Below are 27926 nucleotides of genomic sequence, written 5' to 3' on the forward strand. Positions count from 1 at the left end.
AAAAATTAACGAAAAAAACTGAATGATGTTAAGTCACTCCTTACACCAACAATATTCACAATTAACAACGAAAAAGTATTCAGATTTTTGAAAAATTTGTAATTTAAGTATGTTGGTAGAGACAAATGATGTTGTCAAATTTGCACATTTGATAGTTTTTCTACTAATATACTTAATTGTGCATCCTCACCCCCGTTGCGACTAATATGCTTAATTGTACATACTCCCATTGCAAAACAAGTTAGAAGTAGGCGTTTCATTACCATCATGACCTTTAAGTATAAAAGTACAGCCATACATTCATCCCTTTCAAATATTACTTTCTTTTTCTAGTGACAAAAAGGTGGGATCGTCCACTTAGGCGCCTCCACACCTGGGCCCTACAATTTGTTGCTTCTACACGGCCGCTGGTGAGATTCAATCCTAATCTTTTGTCACAAATTTTACCTCTTTTTTTTTATTATTGTCAATTTGGATCTAGGATATTTATTTAAGAAAATAATATATGTATTCCCATAGAAAAACTCATGGCTCAACTAAGATGATGTTAACAAAAATCAAATTTAAAGTCACGCTCCACTCATTTAAAAAATGGTCCCTTTTCTCTTGTTATTGCCAATATTTGCTTAGTAAAGCATAATAACAATTGACATCTTTTGTCATCTTTTTAATCACAACTTCGTAAATCATGTTGATTTAATATATTTTAGACCTCTAATATTTTCATTATCAACCTGCATAATTTGACTCTTATTTGAAAAAACTTAACTCTTAATAAAAAAGATTCAATCTAAAACTCTTTAACATGACATATACATTCATTAAATTAGCAACCTCTTTTTTTTTTTTTTTAGGTTGGTACAATTGGAACCTTCACCCAAGTTACAACCATCTTAAATTTTATCATTTTGTCATTCATAAAGTTAAAACCTATATCACGTTTCGTGTTAAGAGGGTACAACAAAGACAGAAGTCCACATAACCTTTTATACAAGCAGCACATCCTACACCCAAGAGATTAGAATGATGAGCACCATTATCATTTTCCTTGCTAAGAATGTGCAACATATTCATTGGAACAATATTATATGTCCACTATCATTCAAGTGAATAAAAGCAACGTGTTCATTTAAGTGAACAGATAAGTGCATCTGCAGAGCTGTTCCTAAAAATCTACACAATGCATTCAGAATGTATTGCAGTCTATGTCACAATACAACAGCTTACATGATATGATAACCTACTCTGGCACCAACAAAATTTGAACAAATATACACAACTAGACGGCGATCTTCTGGGTAAACTTTCAACTCAGCGGGAGTCAAAAACTGCTAATCAGAGCCAAAACTCGTGACCAGCATCAGCACCGTGATATCTAATACATCACAATCACAATCACAATCACAATTATGTTACATGTCAGAGTTATACCTCATCTTGATTCCTGATTACAACACATCTTCCACTTGGTATAGTTTCTTTATGTAAGGTGTAGTGATTGAATCCTTGAATACAAAGTATACACCGCCAAACTCTTCTCTCTCAGATACAAACTGTGCAGGCTCTAAATTTAAACCAAGGGTTCAATTTCTTGAGACACTCATTTTACAAGCGGACTAAGCCCATCGCCTTCCCAACCTAGCTTAAGCATGTGATCCACCACCTTTAAGCTCAGCTACGTTCAACGACAATGTAAAGCTACAATCAGTTATAACTTATAATTCATGCAAAATCAAGCAATAGTTTGTTAAATAAGTCAAAGGCAGTCTACACAAAACTCATGCATAAGAAAGCAAGAAAAACAATACCAACTCTGAAATTAAGAAAAGAAAATCTACTTTACAGATAGTTTTGCAACTTCAAATTTTAGGACTTGAATTTTTTTTTTTTTTTTAAACGAAAACTTAGTAGCTGGCTGGACAAAGTCCAATAGTTCATTCATTTCCAATTGGAAGTCAGAGCATAACTTCCACTCCATGATTGAGCAAAATATTGCGTTTTCAGCAACTGTTATGTTCACCTTGACATAATTCTGCCTTGGTATTATGATATAAATGTGAGATCTAAGAGAGGGATTCTCTATTAGCATGCTACTTATTCATTATTCCTTAACTACATGAAAATTTTTATTCCGAATAAATTAATGGCATGGTTATAAATTTTATCAACCAAAATGAAAAGAACTTGATGTTCTTTCACTACATACCAATGTAAATTTTCTCCACATTATTTAATATGGAGTACATCTTTTGAATTTGATTTCTAACTTAAGGTTTTCACTTTCCTTGAGATAGACATGCGAAGAAAATGGTGAGATATACGTGAGGAAAATGGTTCAACTTACAGCAGGATCTGTGAAGATCATCAACTGTTTATCAGCAGTAGATACTACAAGATTTGTGTTGTCCTTGTTCAGTGCCAAAGCTGTAATATCTTGCCCCTCACCAAGTTCCATAGTGTGAAAGACCTGCATGCAAGGAATTTATTGTCTATTTAATTTAAGCACAATGCAAAGCATGGTAAACAAAAAGCATATGCCTTCAAATTATTAACACTACTGGATGTGGAACATAAAGTGGGTTGTGTCAACTATATGATAATCAATTCAGGTTTTGCAAGTGCCTAGTACAAACGGAAAAATAGTGTGCCAATAGAATTCCAAATTTAGCGATAACAGGATTCTGTATTTCAGACAAATAGACAATAAAAGGGAGGAAGAAGGGTGGGGCAAAGAGACATTTTATCCAAACCTTTAGACTATAAATATCAACAAAGCAAATGGAAGGTAAGGGGATGTCAAGTCTATGCCCATCGTTAGCGTCACCAAGATCTTCACTCTCTGCTCCTGAAAGCTTCAAGTTCTTGTCATTGTCAGAGAATCGTCCATCATAATCCAAAGATGGGTTCAGCCCGACTAAAGCATTCTGTCCATCGGCAGAAACCTCCATGCAACCAACATTAGAGGAGGTGGGGAAATATGTCCTGGCAATAAGAATTCCATTAAGAGTAAAGGTGCTAAGCGTTTTAAGATCTCTGTTCCAAGCCATTACAACTCCATCAGATGATAGGCAGACCATATGAGCCTCCACACCAACTAGCCTTCTTATTAACCTGCCCCTTCTGATTGAATGCAACAAGACATCTGATGAGTTGGAACATGAAACAACAATTCCAAGATCTGAATTGATGCAGCAGCATGATATTTCTCCAAGATGGCCCCTTAGCACATGTATGGGACCTTCAATCCGATGCCTCCTCTCCATAGAGGTGTTTGCTGCCATATTACCAGCAGAAGGTGTTCTAGAGCCAGTGGAGTCTGATACATTAGGTGCATGGGATGTTGAGACCTTATGTAATCTCCAAAGTAGAACTACCGCATCACAAGAACCCGTCACAAGATAGTTGCTGTCAGGAGAAGTAGCCAGGCATGTCACAGAGGCACAGTGTGCTCTAGCTATTTCCAAGGTTTTTGCTGTATCTGCTGATATCAGTCTGACACTGTTATCAACATGCCCACCTGGATACAAGCTCATATACTATAAGTTAGATATAGTACAAGAAGCAGTAGTGAAGCATGATAATATGAGAACAGATCAAACTTTATGGCCACACATTGGTCAGGAATTTAGAAGGCCCATAGTGTATGCTGTTGTGAAAAAGAGCACTTTATATGGTGCAGAAATAGGTCAACAATGATATGGGGCAATATATACACTGTTCCCAGATGATTATGCAGTCAAATAAGTGACCCCCACACACCCACAAAAATGGTTCAATTAGATAAGCCTCATGCTCTAACTAATAGAGAGAGACTGTAGCATCTAACATAGTCAAGTGCAGGAGAAATTCTATAACCAGATATAATCACATTTAGATATCAAAACCAGTTTGTTATCCATTAGGGCTCTAGGTTGGTGAACCAGACTAATTTCAATGAACTCAATGACCTCCAAGATGCCATAGATAAAATACGAACTGCTTACCCGTGATAATTTCCTTGTCACTAGTGATGGAAACTATTGCAGAGCTTCTGATTCCAGAAGTTGGAAATGCCATGGAGAGTGGAAAATTCCACTCATCTGACCCAGAAACTGTTGGCCCCTTGAACATACGCATGAATGCTCCACCAGCAGAACTGACACTAGGTCTTCCATGTTGAAAAAGAAAAGGACTGCCTTGGCCATCAGGTGTGTTTGACTGCCATTTATGCTGTGCTATGTGTGCAGCTGGAGCACCTATATCAACAATTACAAGAGAATCTGCAGATGCATGGATTGCAGCAGCAGGTAGGTTGCAGCGCTCAGGGTAAGGAACAGTATACTGCTTAACAACAGTGGGGTTCCTGAAGATAGTCTGCTACAAATAAACCCAGCGACATTTGTCAAATATAAAAGTTGCAGACAGGAAAATCCCCAAGATGGAGGGAGCTTCTTAAAAAGAGTGAACTTCATTCTTCTCCCATCTCATCAGCCAACAGCCCAAGATATCCAAAAGCTACATGTCTACATATATAACTTGAGGCATATTTTAAACATCAAAATAACTTGAACCTTGAAGGTTTTTTTTTTTTTTAAATAAAATAATTCATCTAAAATAACTTTCACCTATCCAATGAAGTTGACAGAAAGCGCTCTTGCTCCCTTAAAGCTTTCTAGGCTAAAAAATCTATATATCAATCTATACGAAAGTAGTTCAGTACTATATCCATCAAAACTGTGGGGCAATATTGTAATTACACTTCTTAGTCTTAAGTAGGGTGTTATAGAATATTCAAATATGGAATCCTACATATTAGGAAGCCTGGAGATTACGGTTTTGAGTGGGGAGGTATATGGAAACTTGTTTCCATACCATATGTCCTCTAGCTTGTATTTATAGGGTGGTGTATTCTCCCTAAGATGTGTGAGACAGAGAGTTGCCAGAACTCAAGGTATTTCTCCTAAACCTTTGAACATAGGGTAAACCTAAATTCCATGTTAATTAATATTTAATTTTGCAAATTTTTTAGTTGATATTCAGAGTCAAAGTTAGTTAAAAACATAAAAACTCTAATGCAACTTATTTAATTAAATAAGACATTCATAACTCCCACGATAATTATTTAGACAAGTGGTAAAAACAAAATTGATGCTAAAATATGTTTGAGCCTCATTATTATTATAATTTTGAATTTGAATTATTTCTCAAACAAAATGGATATCATGCAATTGATTATTTACATCATTAATATTAGGGAAAAGGTACAAATAGGCCATTGAACTATTTGGGGGATAGCAATTAAGCCACCGAACTCGAATAAGCTCCAAATTCATCCATGAACTCGAGAAAAAAGTGCAATTAGCATTTTTAGCAAGTTAACAACATATTTGTGCTGATTGGGTTGCCATGTGTATATTTTATTTTATATTGCTAATTAGCAGGTTAACAACATATTTGTGCTAATTGGGTTGCCATGTGTATATTTTATTTTATATTTTATATTGCTAATCATGGGTGAATTTGGAGCTTATTCGAGTTCGGTGGCTTAATTGCTATTCCCAAAATAGTTCGATGGCCTATTTGTACCTTTTCCCTTATTATTAATATGATCTAAAAGGTAGGGATGCTCTGTTGTTAATATGTTTTTCAAACTAAAAAATGAACAGTGAAACTATAAACATTTAATTATCATTTTTTATTAAATTCAAAACAAAAATATATTCAATTTATTAAATATATAATCCACTTCTAGATGTATAACAAGAGTATTATATAGAACAGAACTATAAAAATTTCGATCGTATACTAGGTCAATATAAAATATGCAGTTAAATGATATCAAGAGGACGTATAATGCAAGCTTCACACCTCTCTTTTGCTAAAACTAACATCATAATTATGAAACATATTTCAGATAAAATATACCATAATGGCATTTTAAAATAGGGACTAAGAAAATATTCCATATTCATTTAAAACATCCAAAGGAAAAAAGAAAATTATAGTTGTGAAATAAAATGAATTTACCTGTAGGTGAAGAACATCTTTTAGTGGCATCCTTTTAATGTGAGGAACCGTTAGCAGTTGTGATGGTGTCTGTCCAAAATAAGCAATCTGATCTTGTGTAGCACGCTGTTGGACCTTTTGATAAGATTTAACATGTACAAGTTAGTAGAATAATGAATATGAATTTAAGGGATAAAAATAAACTGAGATGTTTGATATACAAACAAGAATTGGAGCATACTGGGTCTGAGATTTTGTCAATGTCCACGGTCCCTTCATATGTAATATAAAAGAAAACATTATTTGCCAATATAGCTTCTTTTCCTCGTTGCTTATACCTGAATATTTCCAACAATTCATATTCAAAAGTATGGATTTAGGAGACATCCTGCTTTAAAGCCTTAGTCATATTGGGTCAATACACTAAACAATAGTAGGAAGATCACACTAAAGGGCCCTATGGGATGAGGACATTACCCGAAAATTAGATCAATCCATTCATGCAAATTTTCTGAGACATGCTCACTCTCAAGTGCCATCCGATGCTTATGAATGAAATCAACTGGGCTTTCAGCCCAAGGTGGAAGGCGAACAAAATCTGAAACAGTGGGGATCAGGGACAAAACTAATTAGTTATTAGTCCATAACTATAATGTAGCTTTGCTTGCCTCCAGTTTAAAAACCTGTACTACATACCAAGCTTTTCTCCTACTTGTGTTGTGCCAAAGTCAATTGAATTCTCATTGGTGAGTGCTTCCGGAAGATAAAACAGTTCTGGAACCTAAGACGCAAAGACAGGAAGAATAGGTGTTATGTTGTACAACTGACTCAGGTAAAGAGCCCAATGTCAAGAATGACATGTCAAAAAGGAAGTCAAAACTACCATTATATGTCTATAGTTGTAAGAAAGCAAAACCGGTAATTATCTTTCAACAGGAATAGAAATTATATACCAACTCCTTCACATCACTCATGTCCTCGAGAACTCCTTTCCATGTGGCAGCAATATCCGAAAACATTCTGTCTGCATGGTCAAATTTTCCCCCTTGTAGTTGAATTGATAAAGTAGTAAAGGGTTCCACTCTAAAAAGATAATACATAACCTGTTACATCATCATCCACCATATCATAGTATCAGTAATGAAATCTCAAATTGTAGTTGTCTACCATCCAACACTAAGTGGTGCCAATTTAACATACCAAAAAAAAAAGCATGAAAAATGCAGTGCACATAATAAAAATGTTAAGCACAGTAAAACATATAAAAATGGATTGATGGGTCAATATGTAAATCAAAAACATAATGTTCGTACCACTAGAGATGCACCCTTTGGCATCTAGTAGTAAAGGGTCCACTCTCATTTGCTTCTTCAACAAATGTGCCAATGGATCTCTGATCTTTGGTTAAATTATTCTAGGTTGGACCATATCATCTCCATGAGCCTATGTGCGTTGCTTAGGTTTGTTTTTAGGTGATTTTACATAGTTTCTATGGAGTATTATTTTAGTAGGGAAACACCAAATTTTAGTTGTCACATGCTTAGTAACATGATTATCATCTTTGGAAGCATATTAGCTTAGAATCTAGATTTTAAGTTTATGGCAAACTTGCAAGCTTTTCTTGATCTTTAAAAATTGAAAAAAAAAATATAAAAAAATGGTCGGTTTATTTACACTATTGAAACTCAGATTTATTTATTTGATCAAATAATTCTAGAATTAGTTCTTATTGGCCTTAGTGACTAGTGAGATTAACACGAAACTCACACGCTATATTACTTGATTTGACTAGTACACTTGCTGTAATACTAATTATACATATTAAATGCTAATAAGAAAGTTGGAATGGGGCTGAATGAAACTACAATACTTGCCTCCATGACATTTGTGTTTGGGTGCAACAATTTACATTGTCTTTTGTTACACTAACATACCTTCTACGTTTGGTCTTTATTTTTAGAGTACAGGATTCATGTTCTTGCAACTATTTGACATCATTGTGAGTTCATCATGCACCAAGTGCAAAATGATGGAGAGTTTAAAAAAATCATTCCAAGATAACTCCAAGATTGTTTAACATAGCCTGATAGCCATGCACGGGGCCTTTAGTAGGTGGTGATATGGCATGTCCTGGGATCATATCACTAAAAGCCTCAGTGCCTGTTTTAGGTTTCAATTTTCCACTGGACCCCAACTTGGCAGCTAGCAATAGAAAGTTGATTGCAGATTATTAAAAAAAAAAAAAAAAAAAAAAAAAAAAAAAGAAGACATAATAAGTAGTTGAGTTTTATAATCTCTGAACAGTATCTTTTCCAGGAAAAGGTCACTGGTGCCTACTTTGAGATACTTTATCAAATATTCAGTAATCAGTCTCATGGTTACTAATTTGGAAATAAAGAAGCTGGTGCTGTTTTGAGGGGGAGAAAATTCTCGTCACGTTTAAGGACCTATTTGTGCATTTTTTATTTTTTATTTTTTCCATTTACAAGAGGAGTTTCCTGGCAACATTCTTTATTCTGTTGATTTTTATTTTTTTTTGGACAAACTCGCTTTGCTTTTGTTGCCTTTGATGAAACACTTAACGCAAGTTATAAGTGGTACCCCCTTGGGGCCCTTAAGTACAAACTTGAACCCCTAATTTCCATGTTTTGAAGATGCAATTTCTCATTTTACTCAAAGCTTCAAGACTTTTGAAACTTTGTAGCTTGTAACTCATATAAATAAAGTTCATAGAACAGAGCTTCCAAGTTTATTGCCAGTACCAGGCCATACCACCATATAAAATGCATCCACAAAAACGTATAGCCAAACCACACTTCACATGAATATATCAAGAAAACTATAGCAGAATGCCACAGGAACCATCAAAGCAAAAATGAAACAGAAATATTGCATGAACGCAACTTGCTACTAGTATATTGTGTAACCAACTCCTATAGTGAAGGATATGCATAAAACTTACTGATCCAGCAGTGGAATAGTGGGAACCATAGTGGAATTTTGGGATGACAGGGTCATCAAAACTAGAGTATCTTTCCTGAAACTTCTCTAGTCTGTCAGCATTTAGTGCACCAACAGGCTGCAAAGCACATACTATACATGTCATCTAAAAGACAGGAGTTTGCAACAAATTGAGAAACAAAGAACTCAGAGTGTCACGGAACCTTAGAGAAATCACGGTAACAAGAAGGATTGGCAAGATCCAAGGTGGTAGAACTGTAATCTGATAGAATCCATGGGAAAACAGGATACTGCAGAACATATATGAATTAGAAAATGAAATAATGACTGATTTATGAGCTAGAATGAAAAAGAAAATCTTTAGAGAACTATACCTGTGTAATGTCATTATAACTACGCCCAGCCAGTGTGTTTAGTTGCATTAGATATTCAAAGTTGCTAATCTGCATGGAACAACAAAATACTTTTAGCAATTTCTCAATTCAATCAATGGTTAAAGAAAATTAGGAAAGACTACAGATAAAATCATAACTATTTAACAAGATAAAACATTTATTGAAAGCATACCTCCCATCGAGCCCAACGTTCCATAAGTTGAGTTCTTTTCAAGAGTTGTTCAGGTCTCTGCACCAGAGCAATTAGCAAAAGAAGAGAGAAACATTAGGTAATTGGTGAATTCTGACAGAAGTGTATATACATTGATTGTCTCAACTAGGGCAGACTGGCAGAACAATATTCAGTGCCTTAACTATCATGTATCTGATAAGCATATCAGACTAGACTCAACCAAATGCCAACCGTAGTCTGAAAAATAATTCATGCATATATGTGCAAGCATCCTTCTTTGTCAATTGTTGTAAAATGAAAAAGAAGAGTTTTCAGAATGACTGATGCCAAAAACCAGTCCAAGTAGGGGAAAGAACCTGTGTTGCCAGGTAAATGTTATTCAAATGAGGAGGGCGAGTTTGTACAATTGCTCGATAGGCATTTCTTCTTGCCTCAGCGCTCTGGATCACAATACACAAGATTGATTAGCATGCACAAATCAATAAAGGGGAAATAATGGAACACAAATGCATACAACAGAAAGTAATACCCCGAAATCAAAGAAGAAGTTTGATCGGTCAACCATAAATAATTCCAATGCACTTCTTCTCAATAGATACCTGTAGGAAAAACACATTATTACTTACATAGTTGCATCAAAAAGTTAACACAAATAGAAACCCAGAGAAGCCGAGACATGATTCAGAAAATTCTACATGAAAGAACTAAATAGAGTCTAATCATAAGAAAATATAAATTGGAAAATAATTTTATTGCCACTAATGATGTATGGATATAAGGTGTTCCAGAAAGAGAACAAGGCATTTGATTATCATCAATTTTATTTGGAAAATACTTTAAATTGTTTTTTCCAACAATACATGGGTAGAATTTTAATTCCAATTGAATGGTGGAATCAGTTTATTCTACAAAGTTCAGTCAACTGCAGATATGGCCATGCACGTAACTGATGACCAGCATTCTTAGTGCTTACTCAAACTGAAATGACAGTCATTCAACAACTAAAAATACTGAATAGAATGTAAAATACTTGCTCTAACCAAATAAATTAGCAATTTAGCCGAGAGAGAGAGAGAGAGAGAGAGAAACGTACTTTAAACTCACCTTCTGCTATATATATGATGAAGGGAAGAGATTAGCCAGCTTCGATCCTTTTCCTGGACCCTCTCTTCAGTTTTGCAGTCAAGCCCATTGACAGCAGCACTGCTCTCAGCATTATCAATAATAAAATTCATCCTTCTTGTAGTTATCTTTAGAAAGAAAAAAAAAAAAATTACTTAAATTATCACTAGTCTCCACATTTATAGCCCTAACTATGAACACTACTGAGATGGTAACTTTTCAAAAAAATAAATAAATAAATAAATAAAATAAAAAATCTCTTCTGTATAAATAGTATATTGCATTTTTAATGCATAAACAATTTAAAGGCACGAACTGAACATTCAATTACTTCATTTTGAAATACAAATAGTTCAAATGGCAATAATAATTTTCAAAATGGATTGGAATACCTCTGCAACTATATAAGCATATATTTACATGAATGTGAAATGATCAACAAAATAATAACAGGTTTAACAGGATAATGACCAACATTAGATGCATCTTCACATTTGATATAAAATTGCTATCTAACATATCTGCCTTTCTTTTAAGTTCTCCCCTAGTCCCCTTGTCCACCAAGAGAAAGGAGAACAAGAAATATACCCCCATATCAATTGTCTAAACATTAAAGTGCAAATAATAATTCCCTGCTTGAGTGCTACTAAAAAAAAGGACAATCAACATCAACAGGAAATTTCACTAGCCTTTTCTCCTTCATGGGCATTATTTGTTATGCTAGTAATCCTAGTATACTGTATACCATCAACAGCACTGGAGTTTGGGCATTTTAATTATTTCAACATTTGAAACTTTCTCCTGACCATCAAACCATCCAGGAAATTTCAGAAATAATTAGGCCCAGTTTGGATGAGATTATTTTCTTCTTCTTTTTTCTACTGATAAAGGCACTTTTATGATCTTTTAGTGTGTGGATGGGCAAATGAAAATAGCATACCGACTTTGAAAATCTATTTTATCTAGTTAGAGCTTATGCATATTACCTATTTTGAGAAGCTTATCAGAATAAGCTGGAAAATAGCTTTTGAAAGCTAGTCGGGCAAACAAAGAGAAGCTGTTTTGAACTTATTTTAAAGTGAAATTGAAAAGCACTTATCTTAGAATAGGTTTTATTATTGGCTTATTGCTAAAATCCTTTTAAAAGTGAACATAGTAAACTAAATAATCAGAACTTACTTGAAGCATTCCTCTTAAAACCTTCAAAGGCCTAACCATTGATGATGGAAGCTCAAGGACAATCCTTTCATCATGTTCGTTAGGAATATAACCTGGGGCCACTACTGAGGGACTATGCACTGTCGAGGGGTCTGGTTCAGCAGCAAGCAGTGGATTCCCAGATTCTTTAGATGTCTGCAGAGGCTGCTCAGCAGTTGCAGATTGTTGGTTCTGAATCTCTCCATGCTGTTGAGTGCCATCTACTCTCCCCTCCGAATTTGAGGTCTCCTGCTCATAATCCTCATTCACATCCTCCATAGATATAGCTTCTGCCACTAAAAGTGAAGCTTTAGATGGACTGATTGCACTAACTTCTTCTAGCCTTGGCTTCTGATCATCATAATTTGCAGCAGCTCCAAAATGATCTGAACCTCTGTAATTTCTTCTCAAACATCTTCTCATTCTTGAAGATGTTTCCATATTATCCAGCTTCCAGTAAACCTACGTAGTGCAATGATTAAGATTTATATTAAAGGGATCTATTAGGCAATTAGAAGAAAAAAAAAAATGCTAGTAACATACATGCTGGTTATTGTACAGATGAAGACTAGATGGACCAAAAAGGCATTTGGTCTCTATCAAGCTGTGAATAAGTTTCCGCCATTCACGTATTCCACAGTACAAACGATGCTGTGCTATTACATCAACTTGTTTGCGCCTTTCAACCTGAAAAGCATAGAAATTTCAAGTGATTATGTATTTATGTGTGAAAAGTTACTGCAATGAATTAATGATATAGCACAAAGAAAAAGGAGAAAAAGAATGCCTCCAATCGTTGCATGTTTCTTGCTAAAGCTAAACTTCCAACCAGAACAGCAATGAATTTGTAAGATAGCGCAGTAAGATCTTTCCCATAAACTGATTTGGTATCAACTTCCCGCAGGCATTCCAGCCAGGCAACCCCCATGGCTTCAGAAACATTCCATCTCTTCACACGTTCAGTATCACTCCTACTTCGTCTCTGTGCAGAGGTAGCCATTGCCACTGCCGTGAGACCTCTTCCTGAACCAATCTTTGCACTGCGCTCATGATCTCGTGCAACAGCCAGTGCAGCTGCCTTTGCACCAGCATTGTCCCTTGGAACAGTTAGAGATTTACTGGGAGCCTCCAAAGGTTTTTGAAAGCTTGAGAAAGTACGGAGTTTGGGCCTTTTTTGCTCAAAAAACGAGGAATCACGTCTGAGATGTGGAGTTGCTCCAGGAGCAGCAGTTTCACCTCCACCAGCACCAGCAGCCATCATTGACAACGCCAAAGCAGCAGGCGGTGATGCAAAAGCAGCAGCCCAGCTTGGGGTCACCATAGCAAGGGCAGTCTGGATAGAACCAGGCATTGCCATTAAAAGAAAAAGAAAATAAAAGTTAGTTAATTGAGAGAGAGATTGACAAAGAACTGAAGGCCTTATACATGATCATGAATAATTAAAACACAGTTTCATCACAGAAAGTGCATACATAAGCACTAGGAGCAGTAGCAGCCAATAACTCTGATTGCAAAAGCATTAGAAGAAAGAAATGGAACTTCAGTCACCGAACAATCATGAAAATTAAAGATATCCATAACAAGCAAATGATGCCAAAGTCACTCCTTTGCATAATATCTTATCTTTTCGCAGAAGAAGATTATCATGCTTTAATAATAGATTTCCATGTAACAAACCACAAACACCAGCAAAGTATGTGAAAACTGACAAAATTATAGAGTTAGTTTATCAACCTCAATTGGCAAGGCATCAGCAGCCAGTGCAGGGTCATCAACTGCAAGAGGATTCACACCATCAGCAGTAGCAAGATCATGAATTCTTGCCAAAAGGGGTCTCCACCTCCTTAAAACAGCAACAAATGGAGGTAAAATATCCTCCAGATATTGTTTCCGCAGAGGAGTTCTGTCTCTAGCAACAGCATGCCACACCTGCAGTTTACATGTAACACAGTTTGCACCCAAAAATCTGTTGCAGGGAAGTTCTAGTAGCTGTTAATAGAAATTAGTGTAAACCAAGTAATACAAAAATTCACCTCGGAATACAGAATACAAGACGCAACCAGCACCCGTGGTCTCTTGGACTCGGAAACTGCCATGTTGAGAATAGGTGAAAGAACACTGTCCATCATTAACATGGAATTAGTTGACTCAGAATGTCCAACAGAAAACATGACATTTAAAGAAATTGGACAAATTAAAACAATGGATAGTAGCACAGATATCAGGTGTTAGCATGTGCCAAGTAAACCCGAAAATGTCTGAGTAAAACTTTTTTCTCTTGTATGACTACTATTGAACATTGTGAATGTACAATAAAAGGCGGAACACAATCTACTAGTTATTAGATCATAATGATATAAGAGACTTTCACATATAAGCTAAAACAGCATAAATTCAGGCAGCCTCATCCTCCTCAAGCCAATACCAAGAAAAATAAAAGACAATAAATATAATAGTATATTTGTTGCTATCAGGCCTGTCAGATTATTGGAGATCAGTAACTAGCACATATACAATTCTACTAACAAGTTTGCTTTATGCACTGTCAAACAGGAGGTTGGTGTGCCAGTAATATTCAGAAAATTATCAAAGCAAAATTGTAGATACAATATTTTAAAGGGCTCTCTAATGGAAAATAAAACAGCTTATTATTTTGCAGAAAAATGACCACAATGATTTTATGGTACTTTGCATTATTAGAGAGGATGTATGGCCAGCATCCAAATAAAACACATGAAAAAATGAATGTAATAAATTCAGAATACTATGAGTCCATGGCTATATCATGTACCTCCACAACAACGAAGTTCGTAGTTTTCTTGATGAAATAGAAGCACTGTTGTCTAACAATTCCATATCACTAGTTTCTCCACCTAAAGCCTCTGATGAACCATCTGCATCTATGCAACTCTTTGGCATGTGATCTTTACCGTCATCTTCTTCCCTTAATGAACTGAGTACCATTCGCAGCATACATAAAAATGGCTGGTCACTATCTAACATATTGTACAATGCCGCCATGCCTCCCATTCCAGTACCAGATCCTCCTCCAATACCAAGACCACCACCAATTCCAGACTCATCTAATAACAAAGTTTCAAGCATCACAACAGACTTTTTAATTAAGGGGAGTTCAACCCAGTTTCCATTAGAGTCTTTTTCCAATGCAGAATTCCAAGCTTCCCAACCACTGCCACCACCACCAAAGACTGGAGCATTTGAGGGTAAACCAACTCCATACCATAAACGACTCCTGTACTTCCATCCCTCAGCCAAATCTACAACACAACTTCCATATGATATGAATGCAGAAGAAACTGATTGATATGGTTCAGAAGCAGCTGCTGCAGTAAGCCTTTCCATCACAGATGCAGAAATTCGACCATTTGCATCAGCCATTGAAGCAAGAACCTGTTGAGACCATGAATAAGCTATCACATTTAGAATCCGACTAGTTGGAAGAGAAAATTAAAAATAAGTACCAAACAGATTCCGTTGGCAAGTGATGATTCTATATAATAAACATTATTATAATAGTTTATATCTGATTGAGAAAACCACAAACATAATTAGAGGGGTACAACAAAGTGTGCAGGCAAAAGAAATGCATTGCATCAAGTCCATTGATAAAGTTTACGGGCACGCTCAAGAATTTTAACAAGATTACAAGACTAATGGAAAACAAAACATAGACTTGTAACAAGAAATCCGTAGGATCTGGGGGCACAATTAGGAAACTCAGAAATCATGCACATCAAAAGAAGGTGGTGAAACCCAAATGATAATCACAATACGAAAAAGTAATACTAGGATTACACAAAGCTTTGTGTACATACATCAACAGGGAGCCCACCAGTGTCACTAGCTGATGATCTTGTCGACTGATTCCCAACAGGCATAACAATTGAAAGTGGAGAAACAGAACCAGGGGGAAAACGTGAAGCACTGTAAAGTTTGCTTTGCAGCCTTAAATGATCTTCAACAAGCATCAAAATCACAATTGCATTCTCAACCAAGATAACTGAAAGTTGGGCAGCATTCTCAGCTCCAATTTTAGCACCCCTAGGGGACAACCCTTCGGCTGCTACACCAGCAGCTGCTTTAGCAATAGCTTCACTCTGGCAAAAAACAAATTGTGGATATAGATATTGGTGTAACCTCTGAAAGTATAAAAGCTTATAAATCAAGATGAGGCCCACAGGAGTTTTGATATAAAAGAACTAACATGTTTGGATAAAGGAATAAGCCCGGAATAGCATTCCTGGGAATAGGCCTACTATGCCGGTTGTTAACGCTTTTTTTTCCTGAGAATACTATTCCCCTTGCAAGGGAAATAGCTAGTCCTTGGGGGCCAGGGGAATTGGTATTTTTAATGACTGATGTTTTTTTTAATACCTAAATTACCCAAATATAATTAAAATCTACACACATTGATTTTTTTAATACCTAAATTACCCACTTATAATTAAAATCTACACACATACATTTATAAAATATTTAGGGTAGGGGTATTCCTATCTTTTGAATGATTATTTTCCTTATACCAATCAAACATTAGAATAGGATTCATGAAATCTATTAACAAACCAAAGAATAGGATTCCTATTCTACCAAATTTCACTCCACGAACCAAACACAATGTTAATGCAAATAGCATGGAGCAGAGTGGGGAAGCAGGAGCACAGAACAGCACTTTTGGGAATGTTGAATATTACTTAGTGTGAACTTAGACAAACACCAAAATTCCATTTCTGTTAAATATTTCTATTTTGAGGGGGGTGGTTTGCTGAATGGCACTGAAAAGCCAATAAGGCAATTGAACAGAAAACAGTGTTGAGTACAAACAGCAAAAGAATGATCAGATACTAAAAATATCGCTATCAACAGAGCATCACATATGGAATTTATTGCGATGTTGTGTTTTTCTGCTCCACTCTCACTGGGATGCTAGTGTTGGAAACATTTTACTATTTTACTCAAATTAAAGATTATTATTGTTGTTGTTACTTTATTATTAATTGGTTCCAGATCTATCTCAGATGAAGAGAAAATCAAGTAGAACAATAATTAAGCATGCCCAAATGTTCTGGCATTACCTGAACCTGCAATTCCCTTGCCGCAAACTCCAGCAAGCCTCCCAACAGCCTTCTTTTGAAAATTGGCAATGATTCTTCCCGTCTTTAGAATATGCAAAAGTCCAATGTCAACAAACAAGCATGAAGGCAACAAACAATGCTCACAAAAGCTCCCATATTGATATGCAACATGATGTCAGATTCACTACATAAATACTGATCTAGAAGTTATTTGAAGATGCAATGTTCCTCAAAACTTAAAAAAGAACAATTAGATCAGTTGATATACAATAATAGAATGACATTTTTCTAGTGCACTAGTAAGTGATTGACTGTAAAACTTAAAAGTCCAAATTTATTGAAAAAGGGAAATAGCATGTGAAAGCAATCCATCTCAACTTCCTGTGGGCCCTCTAACTTCCTCCTATTGCTAACATGGTTATAATCACAGCTGAAAAGAAAATTATTTGGAATTTCTATTGAGATTGTACTTTAAGTGATAAACAAAGTTAAGTACCTAGTGTTCAATAAAAACATCTAATTAAAAATTAAAAATAAAATTTAATTGAATAGTAGTACTTTGAGTCTATTATGATGACAAAAGAAAAGTCAAGTAGTGTTGTGTGCTCACATCACAAGCAAGAAAACACAAAGGAAAAAGAACAAAGGATAGTAGTTCAAAACAAACAAACAAACAAACAAAAAAGGAAAAGAAAACGTTGGGTTTGCTTGAGAGCCAAAACTCCCTTATCCCTTAGTTTAGGGTTAAATTTCTGCTTGCTGTCCAGTCCCTTTTATAGGGCAGATTACAAGGATTTGTAAACTAAGAATTATTAATTATTTGGTAGTTTCCAAATAACCAAATTGTCTACATTAATTTGAATAGTAAGAGTAATAAGCTAAATAATTATTTAGTAGTTTCCAAATAACTAAACTAAGGGATACTAAGTCAAAAGGATAAAAACTTTAAAACCCAGAAATAAAATAGAGCCCTCCAACTCAGCTTAAGATATACCATGTACCTGATTCTTTGATCTCTAGTGCTAGAACCACCCACCATAGAAAGCCATTCTGCACAATGAACTGTAGCTTCAATATCCTGTCAAATGAAAGTAATATGCAATTACAACATGAAACTGCTGGAAGTTAAAATTTGAAGAGGAATAGAAGATGTTGATTAGCATAATAAGCAGAGTTTATATATATATATATATATATATATATATATATATATATATATATATACACACACACACACACACACATATATATATACACACACACACACATATATATACACACATACACACACACACACACACATATATATATAAGCAAATGAACACCAACAAAGACCACTAACAAAGACCACCAACTGCTTTCGCTTATTTGTCAGATCCAAATTTATTAAAATATAAGCAAATGAACACCAACAAACACCAATAGTTGTGGCCAACTACCAGCCCCATGAAGCAGATATGAATGAAAACCTAAAAATGATGTCTCCAATAGTCTCTTCAAAAGCATCACATAGAATTCAATGAAAAGTGTCTTTAACTAAGTTCTGGGTATTATAAACAAATAAAATTTAATTAAAGCCTTTGAGAAATAATATAGGTCACAGTTCCCGAAATTGGTCTTTTCCAACAATATAATTGATGGATATATTAGAAATGGAGCAAACCAACCTGGGAAGACGGAGCAAGGAGGACTCGAGCGGACCCGGCCCCCAAGGTTGAGCCCCGTGCTTGACCCGGACCACCCTAGAGCAAGGCCTCGGCCAAGAGGGCTCGTCTACGAGGACTCGGCCAAGAGGGCTCGGCCATGAGGCCTCGGCCGGTCAATCCATAGGTCCGGTCTCGGGACCGGACACGGTCAAAGGGGGGTTGTAACCGTTCCCATCGCTTTAGGGGGCCGGTTAGGAGGTTTCTTGTGTACAAATGGCTTGGTAATTGTCTCATTAAGACGGGTTCACTATCATTGTCCTAACCTACCCTTTGTAATAGCATTACATGCTCTTTGTTATAGCTTGGAACCTACAAATGAATACAACATTTGGTCTCCGAGACCTATAACACTTGTTTTCCTATCACTTTGCCTATTTTATTATCCATTTTACACTTATCCTTTATTTATTGGGCTTAATAATTCGGACCACCCAGGTTAATTAAATCCATCAATAATAAATTAAAAATGTTGTATTATAACTGTTAAGAGTCCCACATTGATAAAATAAGAGAGAACATATGGGTTTATAAGGTCATGAGTTAGACTAGCTAATTGGTTGGAGGCAATCTTTTAGTGTGGTTTGGTCCATGTGCATTATAGCCCAATTGAGTGACCCTAGCTCAATCTTAGTTTATAACAATAATAACAAATTTATCAAAAAGATTTGGGGGATGTTTGGTTCATGGAAAAGAACTTCCAAGGAAAATGATTTCTTAAAATTTGATGAAAACAAAGTTTTCTAATGTTTGGTTCATGGAAATTGTTTTCCAATGGAAAACTAATTCCTCAAATATGAGGAAAACAAAATCTTAGCATAGGGTTGGTATTTTGTTTTCCAAGGTGGGAGGGAAGAAAGATTGAGTTGATTGGACTATTTTACCCTTATGCTTTCCTTTTAATTATTATTGAGTATTATTATTGTATAGGGACATTTAGGTCTTTATACACATTATTCCTTACAATCACAAATCCAACCAAACAATGGAATCCATATTCCCAGTAACTCATTTTCCACCAACCAAACAATGGAATTCATATTCCCAATAACTACTTTTCCATGGAATTTCAATTCTATTTCCTTTCAAATATTTTCCGCGAACCAAACGAGCCCTTGAACTATTTCTACTACAAGACAAGTTTATTGCATTTTATGAGCAATTAAATATATACATACATACATACATATATATATATATATATATATATATATATATATATATATATTCAAACAAAATTACCTGCCATCCATCCTTCTGACGCATTGAATGTTCCAAGATGATAATCAGAAAATTGTGTATGGCATCTTCAACATCCTGCAAGCTGGACGAATTGGAATTTTTACTTGCCCGTGTCTGTCAGGGAGGAAAAATGAAAATTAAATCAAATGATGTCAGAAGTTGGTACAAAAATCCAAAAGAGGTGCAAAGGGGGACTAGCTGTCACTAATAAACACTAAAAGCTTATATGAACAGTTTTCACAGCCTGATCACAAGAAAGCAAGATACAAGAATAATGAAACTCATTTTCAAATAGGTAATACATTGTCATGAAAAGGAATTGCATTATCTGACCTCATGGTTTGATATAAGAATCTCCAAAATCCATTCAGGCCATTCCGCCATCTTAGTCAGAGTGTTTCTATTTTCAGGATGACTGCAAGCCAAAATCAAGAGATCCTGAAATCAAATAGAATGAAACAGATAAGGAAGAAAACTATTTTCATCTGGAAGCACAAAAGCAATATAAAGACCAATGGTAGGAAACATAATGGCAAACAGCAACGAGAAAGTAAACATTTTTCATAAGCTATGCCTATTAAATGGGTATTCATCACAAGTTGCAAGATCTTTGTGTGGGTTTATGGGTTTGAGGCAACATAGAGCAAGAAACAGTTGCTACTTGTGCCAGTGGAATTGTAGTAAAGCATAAGGAGTAGACAGAGTAGTGGTACTAATAGGGGGAATCATAGCCAGAACTTAGTACCTGTAATGCTCGGCCTTGCAATGCCATTGATGCATATGGAAGCGAACGTAAGAGAACCAACAAAAGTTGTATATGCTCAAAGCGATGGCCAGAGTCATAAAAGTTTAATCCCTCATCAGTTAATGAAACATTCATCTGTAACAGGAAGAAACAATTAAAATATAATTGCTTAAACGGAAACTCTCTACTTAGTAAACAGCCTCATGAACAGATCTTACTCCTAGATAATGCAAGATCCTCTCAATAATAACCACCCCCCCCCCCCCCCCCCCCCCCAAAGTAGTACAAAACAAGTCAGTGATGAGTAGGAAACCACGCTTCCAACAAATAATGGTGCAAGAACAGAAAAGGTTTACAGGCACCATTCTAACATCATTACTATTTTTATAGTTACCATCTTAAACACATTATTGCACAACCTATTAAGGATTAGAATACAAGATCCACCTACTTAGCATGTTATTGGGAGATTCACCAACATTCACAAATCAGCTCAGATCAGTGGATCGAATCACAAGGGAAAGCAATTGTTTAACAAAGAAACTGTTGGAAATTTCTCTAAAGTAAGCTTATATAGAGAATGCAACCCCTCCCTCCACCAACCTCACACTGAGTCACACACCAAAAAAGTGACATACAAACACACAGATATATATTCAGCAGGAAGTCAGATGTCTCATTGATATGAACACCCTGGTTTTCAGACTCTGCCCAATAAACATTACATAAGTTTGTGGACCTACTAATAGAGAGGAAAGAGTCCAGTGTCTACCACAGTATTCACAGATACAGTACCCAAGGAAAACAATAAACTTGGATTATATTTGCACAAAGCAAGGGCATAAGTGAAAAAGAAGTATAATCTGGAGAGAGACAGTGCATACCGAGGCACCCAATAAAGCTCTGTACACACTGCTAGTCATAAGCCTATTTGGTGCTGCTTGGAAAGCCTTTTGTAAAGCAAAAAGTAGAAGGGAAACCTTATCATCAAACTTAGTGCCACCTCCCTCAAACAAAGCCAATGTGTTGTTTGTCACATCTGGATGTGACTGCATACCAAACTTCAGATATCCTGATGAAACTAAAGTGCCTAAGAGGTTGATAATCTCAAAAACAATACCATCTCTTCTATCAATGTTATATACATTATTCCGAGCATTTTCTGCACTTATTGAAAAACTTATGCCACCCAAGTTCTTCATAAAAGCATTCTCAGTCAGTGACTGTGTCTTTCCAATATTAGACCTAGCAGAAGCATTCAGATCTGTACTACTAAAAGACTGAGGTTTAGATGCCATTTCATGTAAAATCATTTCTCCTTCCTTTGCGCCAACTGTTTCATCAGCTTGCGTACTTTCCAAAACCTGACCTTCACTATCTAGTTCTGTTTCCTGGGCTGATACAGTGTTATCATCCGGATCTGAAGGATAGTCTAGATCATCATGATCTCCTGCCTTTGCCTCCCGCTGCAATAGGGAAAGAAGTGACTCTATACCACCACATGACAGGAATGCTTCAGCAAAGCTCTGTGCACGAAATGTATTTGGTTGCACCACCAACCTGTAAATGAGATGCAAAACACGTGCAACCTGGAACCAAAAATAAGGTGTCAAGAACATCAAGTATTTAGGAAACTAAAGATGACCAGCACAGAGTGCATACTATGAATAGTACATGATGCTTGGAGCATACACAAAAAATAAATTCAATATAAAATTACACACTTCATTACTTCAACAGCATTGAGGATTTGAGCTTTTCCAGATATTTTAATGTCCTTAGTTATAATTGAATATAATATTTCAGCCTAGAATAGTGACATCTTTGGTACGAGTGTATCACTAAGAAAGGTTTTGGTTTTTTTTTTTTATGCATAAATTTTTATTAAAAAGAACAAGGGAAGTGCAGCCACATAGAAAGCAAGAAGAGGAAACTTCAGACCCACAAGATGAAACTGGCCATTAAAACATCCCGAAGGATTTCCATATGCAGTCCATCCAATGCTAACTGCTAAGAGACCTAAAGGATCTAATGTACAAGAGCAATTCCTTCCCATTCCTGTATCAATGTTCACTAATTCACCTACTCTTGTTCTTCATGAGTTCATGTAATTGAATAGTTGATGTTGTAGTGCAATCAATTAGGCATCTTATTGCAGGGTAACAACTAAAAATATCTCAGCAATCTATCCAAAGATTCCCATTAAATTTTTAAAAAACAATTTATGTGTATGCCAAGAGGAAAAAAAAAAAAAAAAAAAAAAAAAAAAAAGGGTACCTGATTTGGCTGAGGACAGTCAACCATGAAACCAAGCAAACACTTGATATCATCCATGGCAAATGATGGTGAAGCAGCCACAACTAGAAGTTCAATAACAACCAACAGTTCATCAACCAATGCATTGATTTCACCAATAGGACGTGATCCCCCAGCTATGGAGAATGAATTAACAGAGTCACTTTCACGAATTGTCCAATAGCATTTCCTACAGCCATCTAGAAGCATCTGAATAGCATTAGAGTCACGCATCACAGATGACTCTGTGAAGACCATATCTGCAAGGGAAGATAGAAGCTTCTTCTGTAATCCATAGCTGCATAAGCTCCAAATCTTCAGATCCAGTAGCAATGTACTGAAAAGCTGCACCTTGAGTGTATGATTATGCTTCTGTGATTGACATAAAGAGACAACTGCTGCAACAAGCTCCTCATCTGCGACTCCATCACGCTTCCCAACATCAAGTGAAGATAAAGTTTGTAAAAGGTAATTTAATATTCTCGACAGAACTTCAGGCCCTCTTCTACGACTCAACTCATCATTATTTCCAGAATGCTGAATGGCCAAAGTGATAATTCTAAAAATAGGAGCAGCAAGAGCTGTGGTGGCCAATGACAAAGAAATGTCACCTTGTTGAGGTTCCAAGCTATTCTCATCCATATTGCTTATTGCCAAGGGAAGCAATGACATTGGACCTCCATAAGCCAAAGCCCAGAGAGATTCAGCAGGACGCATTCTGGTAGCAACATGAACTTGTCCAAGAACCTCCGCAGGCCTTCGATGTAGGCCTAAAAAAAGAGCAATATTACCCTGGCAGCCACATGACTTTCTTCTGGGAAATTACCAAGTGAAGAAATAATGACATAAAAGATTTAAAGGCAAAGTTTTTATGTTTGCTTGCTACCATGTTTTAGAAACATAAATGAATAGTCAAATGATTCTTTAAAAATAAAAAAAAAGAAAGAAATTAAAATCCATGATTGTGCAACAGAGCCAACAATGGAATGATGGATAGTGAAAACACTTGTATGAAAGAAAAGTGAGCCAATAAAAGCATTTTTCAGGAGGAAAAAAAAAATAGAATATAACTTCTGAAGATTCACACCTACTTCTATATGTTACCAGGGTACTAATCCTCTACCATATATTAACACATGGAGACATGGTTTTCAAGTTTAGTGAAAAAAATATTAAAAACTGTATGCATCAGCCTTTCAGATGGAAATCAAGAGTAAGCAGATATCAAATATTCTAATATGGAATTGGTTAGTGCATGTAGGGGAATAGTCAAACCTGCAACGCCAGATGGAGACGCATCGGGACAATACCGCCCACTAAGCAAGTTAGGATGATAAAGGAGATGAAGGCTTCCTGCAATTTCTGCATCTAAAAGAGCACTTTCTTCTGCAACTCTTTGGACATAATCATTTGTCGCTAGCCAAGGTGATGCAGATGCATGACCGAAAGAAGGGAGCACATCCCCACCTCTTGAAGATAAGCGTGCCATTCTATCTGGTCCAATTGGTTCTTTGAAAATATATATAGGACCCATCTCTGCAAATAAAGGGCACTGACGACGGCGCCGTTGTAACCCAGCCATGGTTGGAGGAGGGTTAGTACCAATGCAGCAAAACGCAAGTGGTTTAGAGATTCGTGGAAAATCAAATGGACGGCTTTCATATAAGGAACCATCTATATATAACCTTAACTCACTTTCGGCTTTTCCAAGAAGCCCTTGCCTATAAGAGTGTTCAAGACCAATAAAATACCAACACTGTGGCTTAAATGCATGAGTAAAGTGCAAAGAAGCTTTCCTTCCTTTCCCACTACCACATTCAACAACCAAAAACTGCGCATGGAAGTATGCTTCCATCCCTTGATTATCAGCAGATAAGAAGCTGAATAACCTTGGCATGTGGACTGTGCCTTCACCAGCTAGTGCACTAGCTGCAGCAGCAGCTGACATAGCAGATGATTTCCCTGATGTGGCAGCAGCAGCAGCAGCAATTGCAGCTGCAACAGTAGCTGTATTCAAAGTATCAGCAAATGACTCGATATAGATCCATGTAGCAAATGCATATCCATTGATGAAAGGCCATCGGCTATCCCCTGGGCCAAGTAAACCAGAACTTTCCCCATCAAACTCAAAGGTACATGATGGACCCTTTGACTCTTTTCCAGCCATGGCCTTCTCCAAAGAGAGCATCAAGCAAGAGGCCCATTTAGTGGCAACTATTCTTGTGATTACTTCATACCAGCTACGCAGGTCCCTTGCTGTAAGTGAATGTCCAGCTAAGTGCTGAATGCAATAGCATAAAGGAGTTCCATCCCATTTCATTTGCTCTGTTGTAGCACCATCCTGAACAAAAATCTTCTCTGCTGACCGCAGCAAGACACTTAATAAACCAGCTGAGGAGCACATTGCTCGGTTTCTAGTGCAAGCACACAAAATAGCAAGCAACCCTCTTACCATCCGAGTTCTAGGGGACATAAGACCTGCAATATCCCCTGTAGAAGAAAGCCAGGGAATGATCTCACCTGCCACAATGGCAGCTCTAGAATTCAGCATCACACTGGGTGGATTATTATCCCCATCCTCCTCGAAAGACTCAACACCACCCATTGTGCCAAGAAGTGAATCAATTACCAAGAATGCAATAGTGTCAGCATCCTCTCCATCTCCAAAACTCTGGGCACCGCTTACAATATTTTTCAGCTCATCCAAGCTTTCAGGCTTTCCCATAATAGCAGAGTCTATTAAATGCAAGAGCTCTGGAGGCACATTTCGAGTAACCTGTTTTGGCTTGGACTTCTGTGGTGAGTCCACAGCGACATATTCAGTATCCCCATATGAATACACTGCAGAATCAATGCTGACTGAAGTGCAGGACTGTCTAATGTCATCACCAGAAGCAGATTGCATATCAAGCCCAGGGCTTGAAACATGGTGGTCATGACGTATCTCAGAAACTGCAGGAGAACTAAGCCTAGACGGAACATTCAAAGAGGAAAGTTCAAAGTTATCCCCGCTCCCACCCAATGAGAGTCTCACATTATTAGAGCCTGAAAATTGAGAATCATTTGAATCAGGCCCACCTTTATGCTGATTTTGCAGTGAAGCATGCTCGAGCAGATCATCATTTACTACTACAACTTCTGCCTTAACTCCTCCTGAAACTACACTATTATGCTCAACATCATTTTCTGTCTGTGGTATTCCTACACTTTCATTTCTGTCATGGCCTTCTTCATCTGATCCTGCCCCTTCACCATCATTTTTTTCATGCTCTTTGGGGTCCTCTTCTTCCATTTACAGAATGCTATATTTGATAAGAGGAGAAGTACACTATCACATGCTGAACTAACTTGTATGTCATCAAAATCCAGCTAAATGAACAAGTAACACTCAAATTGGAGTCCCTGCCACTGTACCCCCTTTTTCCTGATATAAAAAGATAAACAAGTTTTGACATCAAAATCAATCTAAGGGAAAACGCAACTCATCAACAATGATTTCTTTCTACATACTAGACAGAAGTAACAGAACTAACTTCCACTAAGCTTTCAGCCTATCCACAACACTAAAATCCTTCAACTCAGCCAAAAAAAAAAAAAAAAAAAGCAATGGTGAACAAACTGTAAGTGATCAATAGATAAATGCAGGAAATATCATGTTCGTTGTCCCATTAACTAGTCAGTTACTTCGGAAATGATGTAACTATCACTAACCAAATACCAGCAAACAATACTAGCTTTATCCTAAATCCACAAAGTAAGGCCAGGCCACGCAGTTGAGCTACAGATCCACTGTTATGCAATGTACACGGATGTGCTCTCCCGCGTCAAAGCCCAATGAATCATACACATGTTGCATCTTAGATGCAAGCAGAAATAGACATTCACGCATTTGAGAATCGGAATGCCGGCGGATCAGAATGCAATTTACAGCTATATCGATCATGTATGTATATGTCTATTTTACGTATACAAGAAGAAAGGAGCATCGGAAGATGACTGTGTGACGTTACCTTCCCGGAACTTGGATCCGGAATCCAAATGCAGTGACGGGATACTTCACGGATTTGAACTTGTCTTTAATTGCAATAAACTGACGAAATATATACGAAGATCAAAGGAAGAAATGAAGAAGACAGAAGGAGGACGAGCTTGCAAAGGAGGGGGAAATCGAAATCCGCTGACCGCGAGGCCGCGAGAGAGAAGGCCGAGCCTGCTAACTATGTCTTGCGGGCCTTCATTGAGGTTAACGGACTTGTCATATCTAAGCCCGTTTGGCCCTTTGGTCGTTTGATTGTCCAGTGTCTACCAATGTCGGTGTTGGTTTTTTTTTTTTTTTTTTAGAAAAAGTGTCAAATTGGCCCCTTAAGTCGAGTGGATAATGTAATTGGGTTCCCTAAGTGAAAAAAGCTTCATTCAGGTCCCTTAAACCTGTAAAATTGTTCAATTAAGTTCAGGTTGACTTGTTTATCAAGTTAAATGCATACGGTGTTGACACGTGTCCTTATTTTATTTTTTTTATTGAAAGTATTATTTATTATAAATTAATTAAAATAATAATAACAATTAAAAAAATTATTTTGTATTAAAATATTATTTATTATAAATTAATTAAAATAATAATAATAATAATAATAATAATAATTTAAAAAAAAAAAAAAAACAACAGTGGCCGGACGGCTACGGCCGTCTAAGAAAGACGGCCATGGCCGACGAATTATTATTATTTATTTAATTTATAATAAGTATTTTTAATAAAGAATAAATTTTTTTAATTATTATATTTTAATTAATTTATAATAAATAATATTTTTATAAAAAATAAAATAAGGACACGTGTCAACATTGTATGCATTTAACCTGATAAACAAGTCAACATAGACTTAATTGAACAATTTTATAGGTTTAGGGGACCTGAATGGAGCTTTTTTCACTTAGGGGACCCAATTGCACTGTCCACTCGACTTAGGGGGCCAATTTGACACTTTTTCCTTTTTTTTTTTAAACCACAAAATG

General features: G+C 36.4%; 1 protein-coding gene across 1 annotated transcript; it reads right to left on the reverse strand.

Moving 5' to 3' along the window:
* Window positions 1-1073: 1073 nt before the first annotated feature.
* On the reverse strand, window positions 1074-27117 carry LOC109184128 (BEACH domain-containing protein C2). Its single transcript, XM_019334177.1, has 32 exons — window positions 26924-27117; window positions 24189-26337; window positions 22896-23683; window positions 21503-22207; window positions 20619-20753; window positions 20207-20311; window positions 19874-19987; window positions 17930-18006; window positions 16929-17010; window positions 15669-15950; window positions 14624-15243; window positions 13866-13950; window positions 13567-13761; window positions 12620-13165; window positions 12376-12519; window positions 11815-12294; window positions 10618-10763; window positions 10043-10112; window positions 9870-9953; window positions 9514-9570; window positions 9321-9389; window positions 9150-9236; window positions 8948-9064; window positions 6939-7088; window positions 6682-6766; window positions 6463-6583; window positions 6227-6323; window positions 6007-6120; window positions 3984-4353; window positions 2751-3517; window positions 2345-2467; window positions 1074-1675 (listed from the first exon to the last, which is right to left on the reverse strand). The coding sequence occupies exons 2-32, from the start codon at window positions 26203-26205 to the stop codon at window positions 1601-1603; spliced, it is 8907 nt and encodes a 2968-aa protein (XP_019189722.1). The 5' UTR covers window positions 26206-26337; window positions 26924-27117; the 3' UTR covers window positions 1074-1600.
* Window positions 27118-27926: the final 809 nt, after the last annotated feature.

The sequence above is a fragment of the Ipomoea nil genome, unplaced genomic scaffold (assembly GCF_001879475.1).
Source record: "Ipomoea nil cultivar Tokyo-kokei standard unplaced genomic scaffold, Asagao_1.1 scaffold0188, whole genome shotgun sequence".
Classification (NCBI taxonomy): Eukaryota; Viridiplantae; Streptophyta; class Magnoliopsida; order Solanales; family Convolvulaceae; genus Ipomoea; species Ipomoea nil.

Coding starts and splice junctions, on each gene's coding strand:
- LOC109184128 (XM_019334177.1), bottom strand. CDS start 26,205: ATGGAAGAAGAGGACCCCAAAGAGCATGAAAAAAATGATGGTGAAGGG. Junction 22,208..22,895: donor ACTGTCCTCAGCCAAATCAG/GTACCCTTTTTT, acceptor TTTTGGTTCCAG/GTTGCACGTGTTTTGCATCT. Junction 1,676..2,344: donor TGATCTTCACAGATCCTGCT/GTAAGTTGAACC, acceptor CGTTGAACGTAG/CTGAGCTTAAAGGTGGTGGA.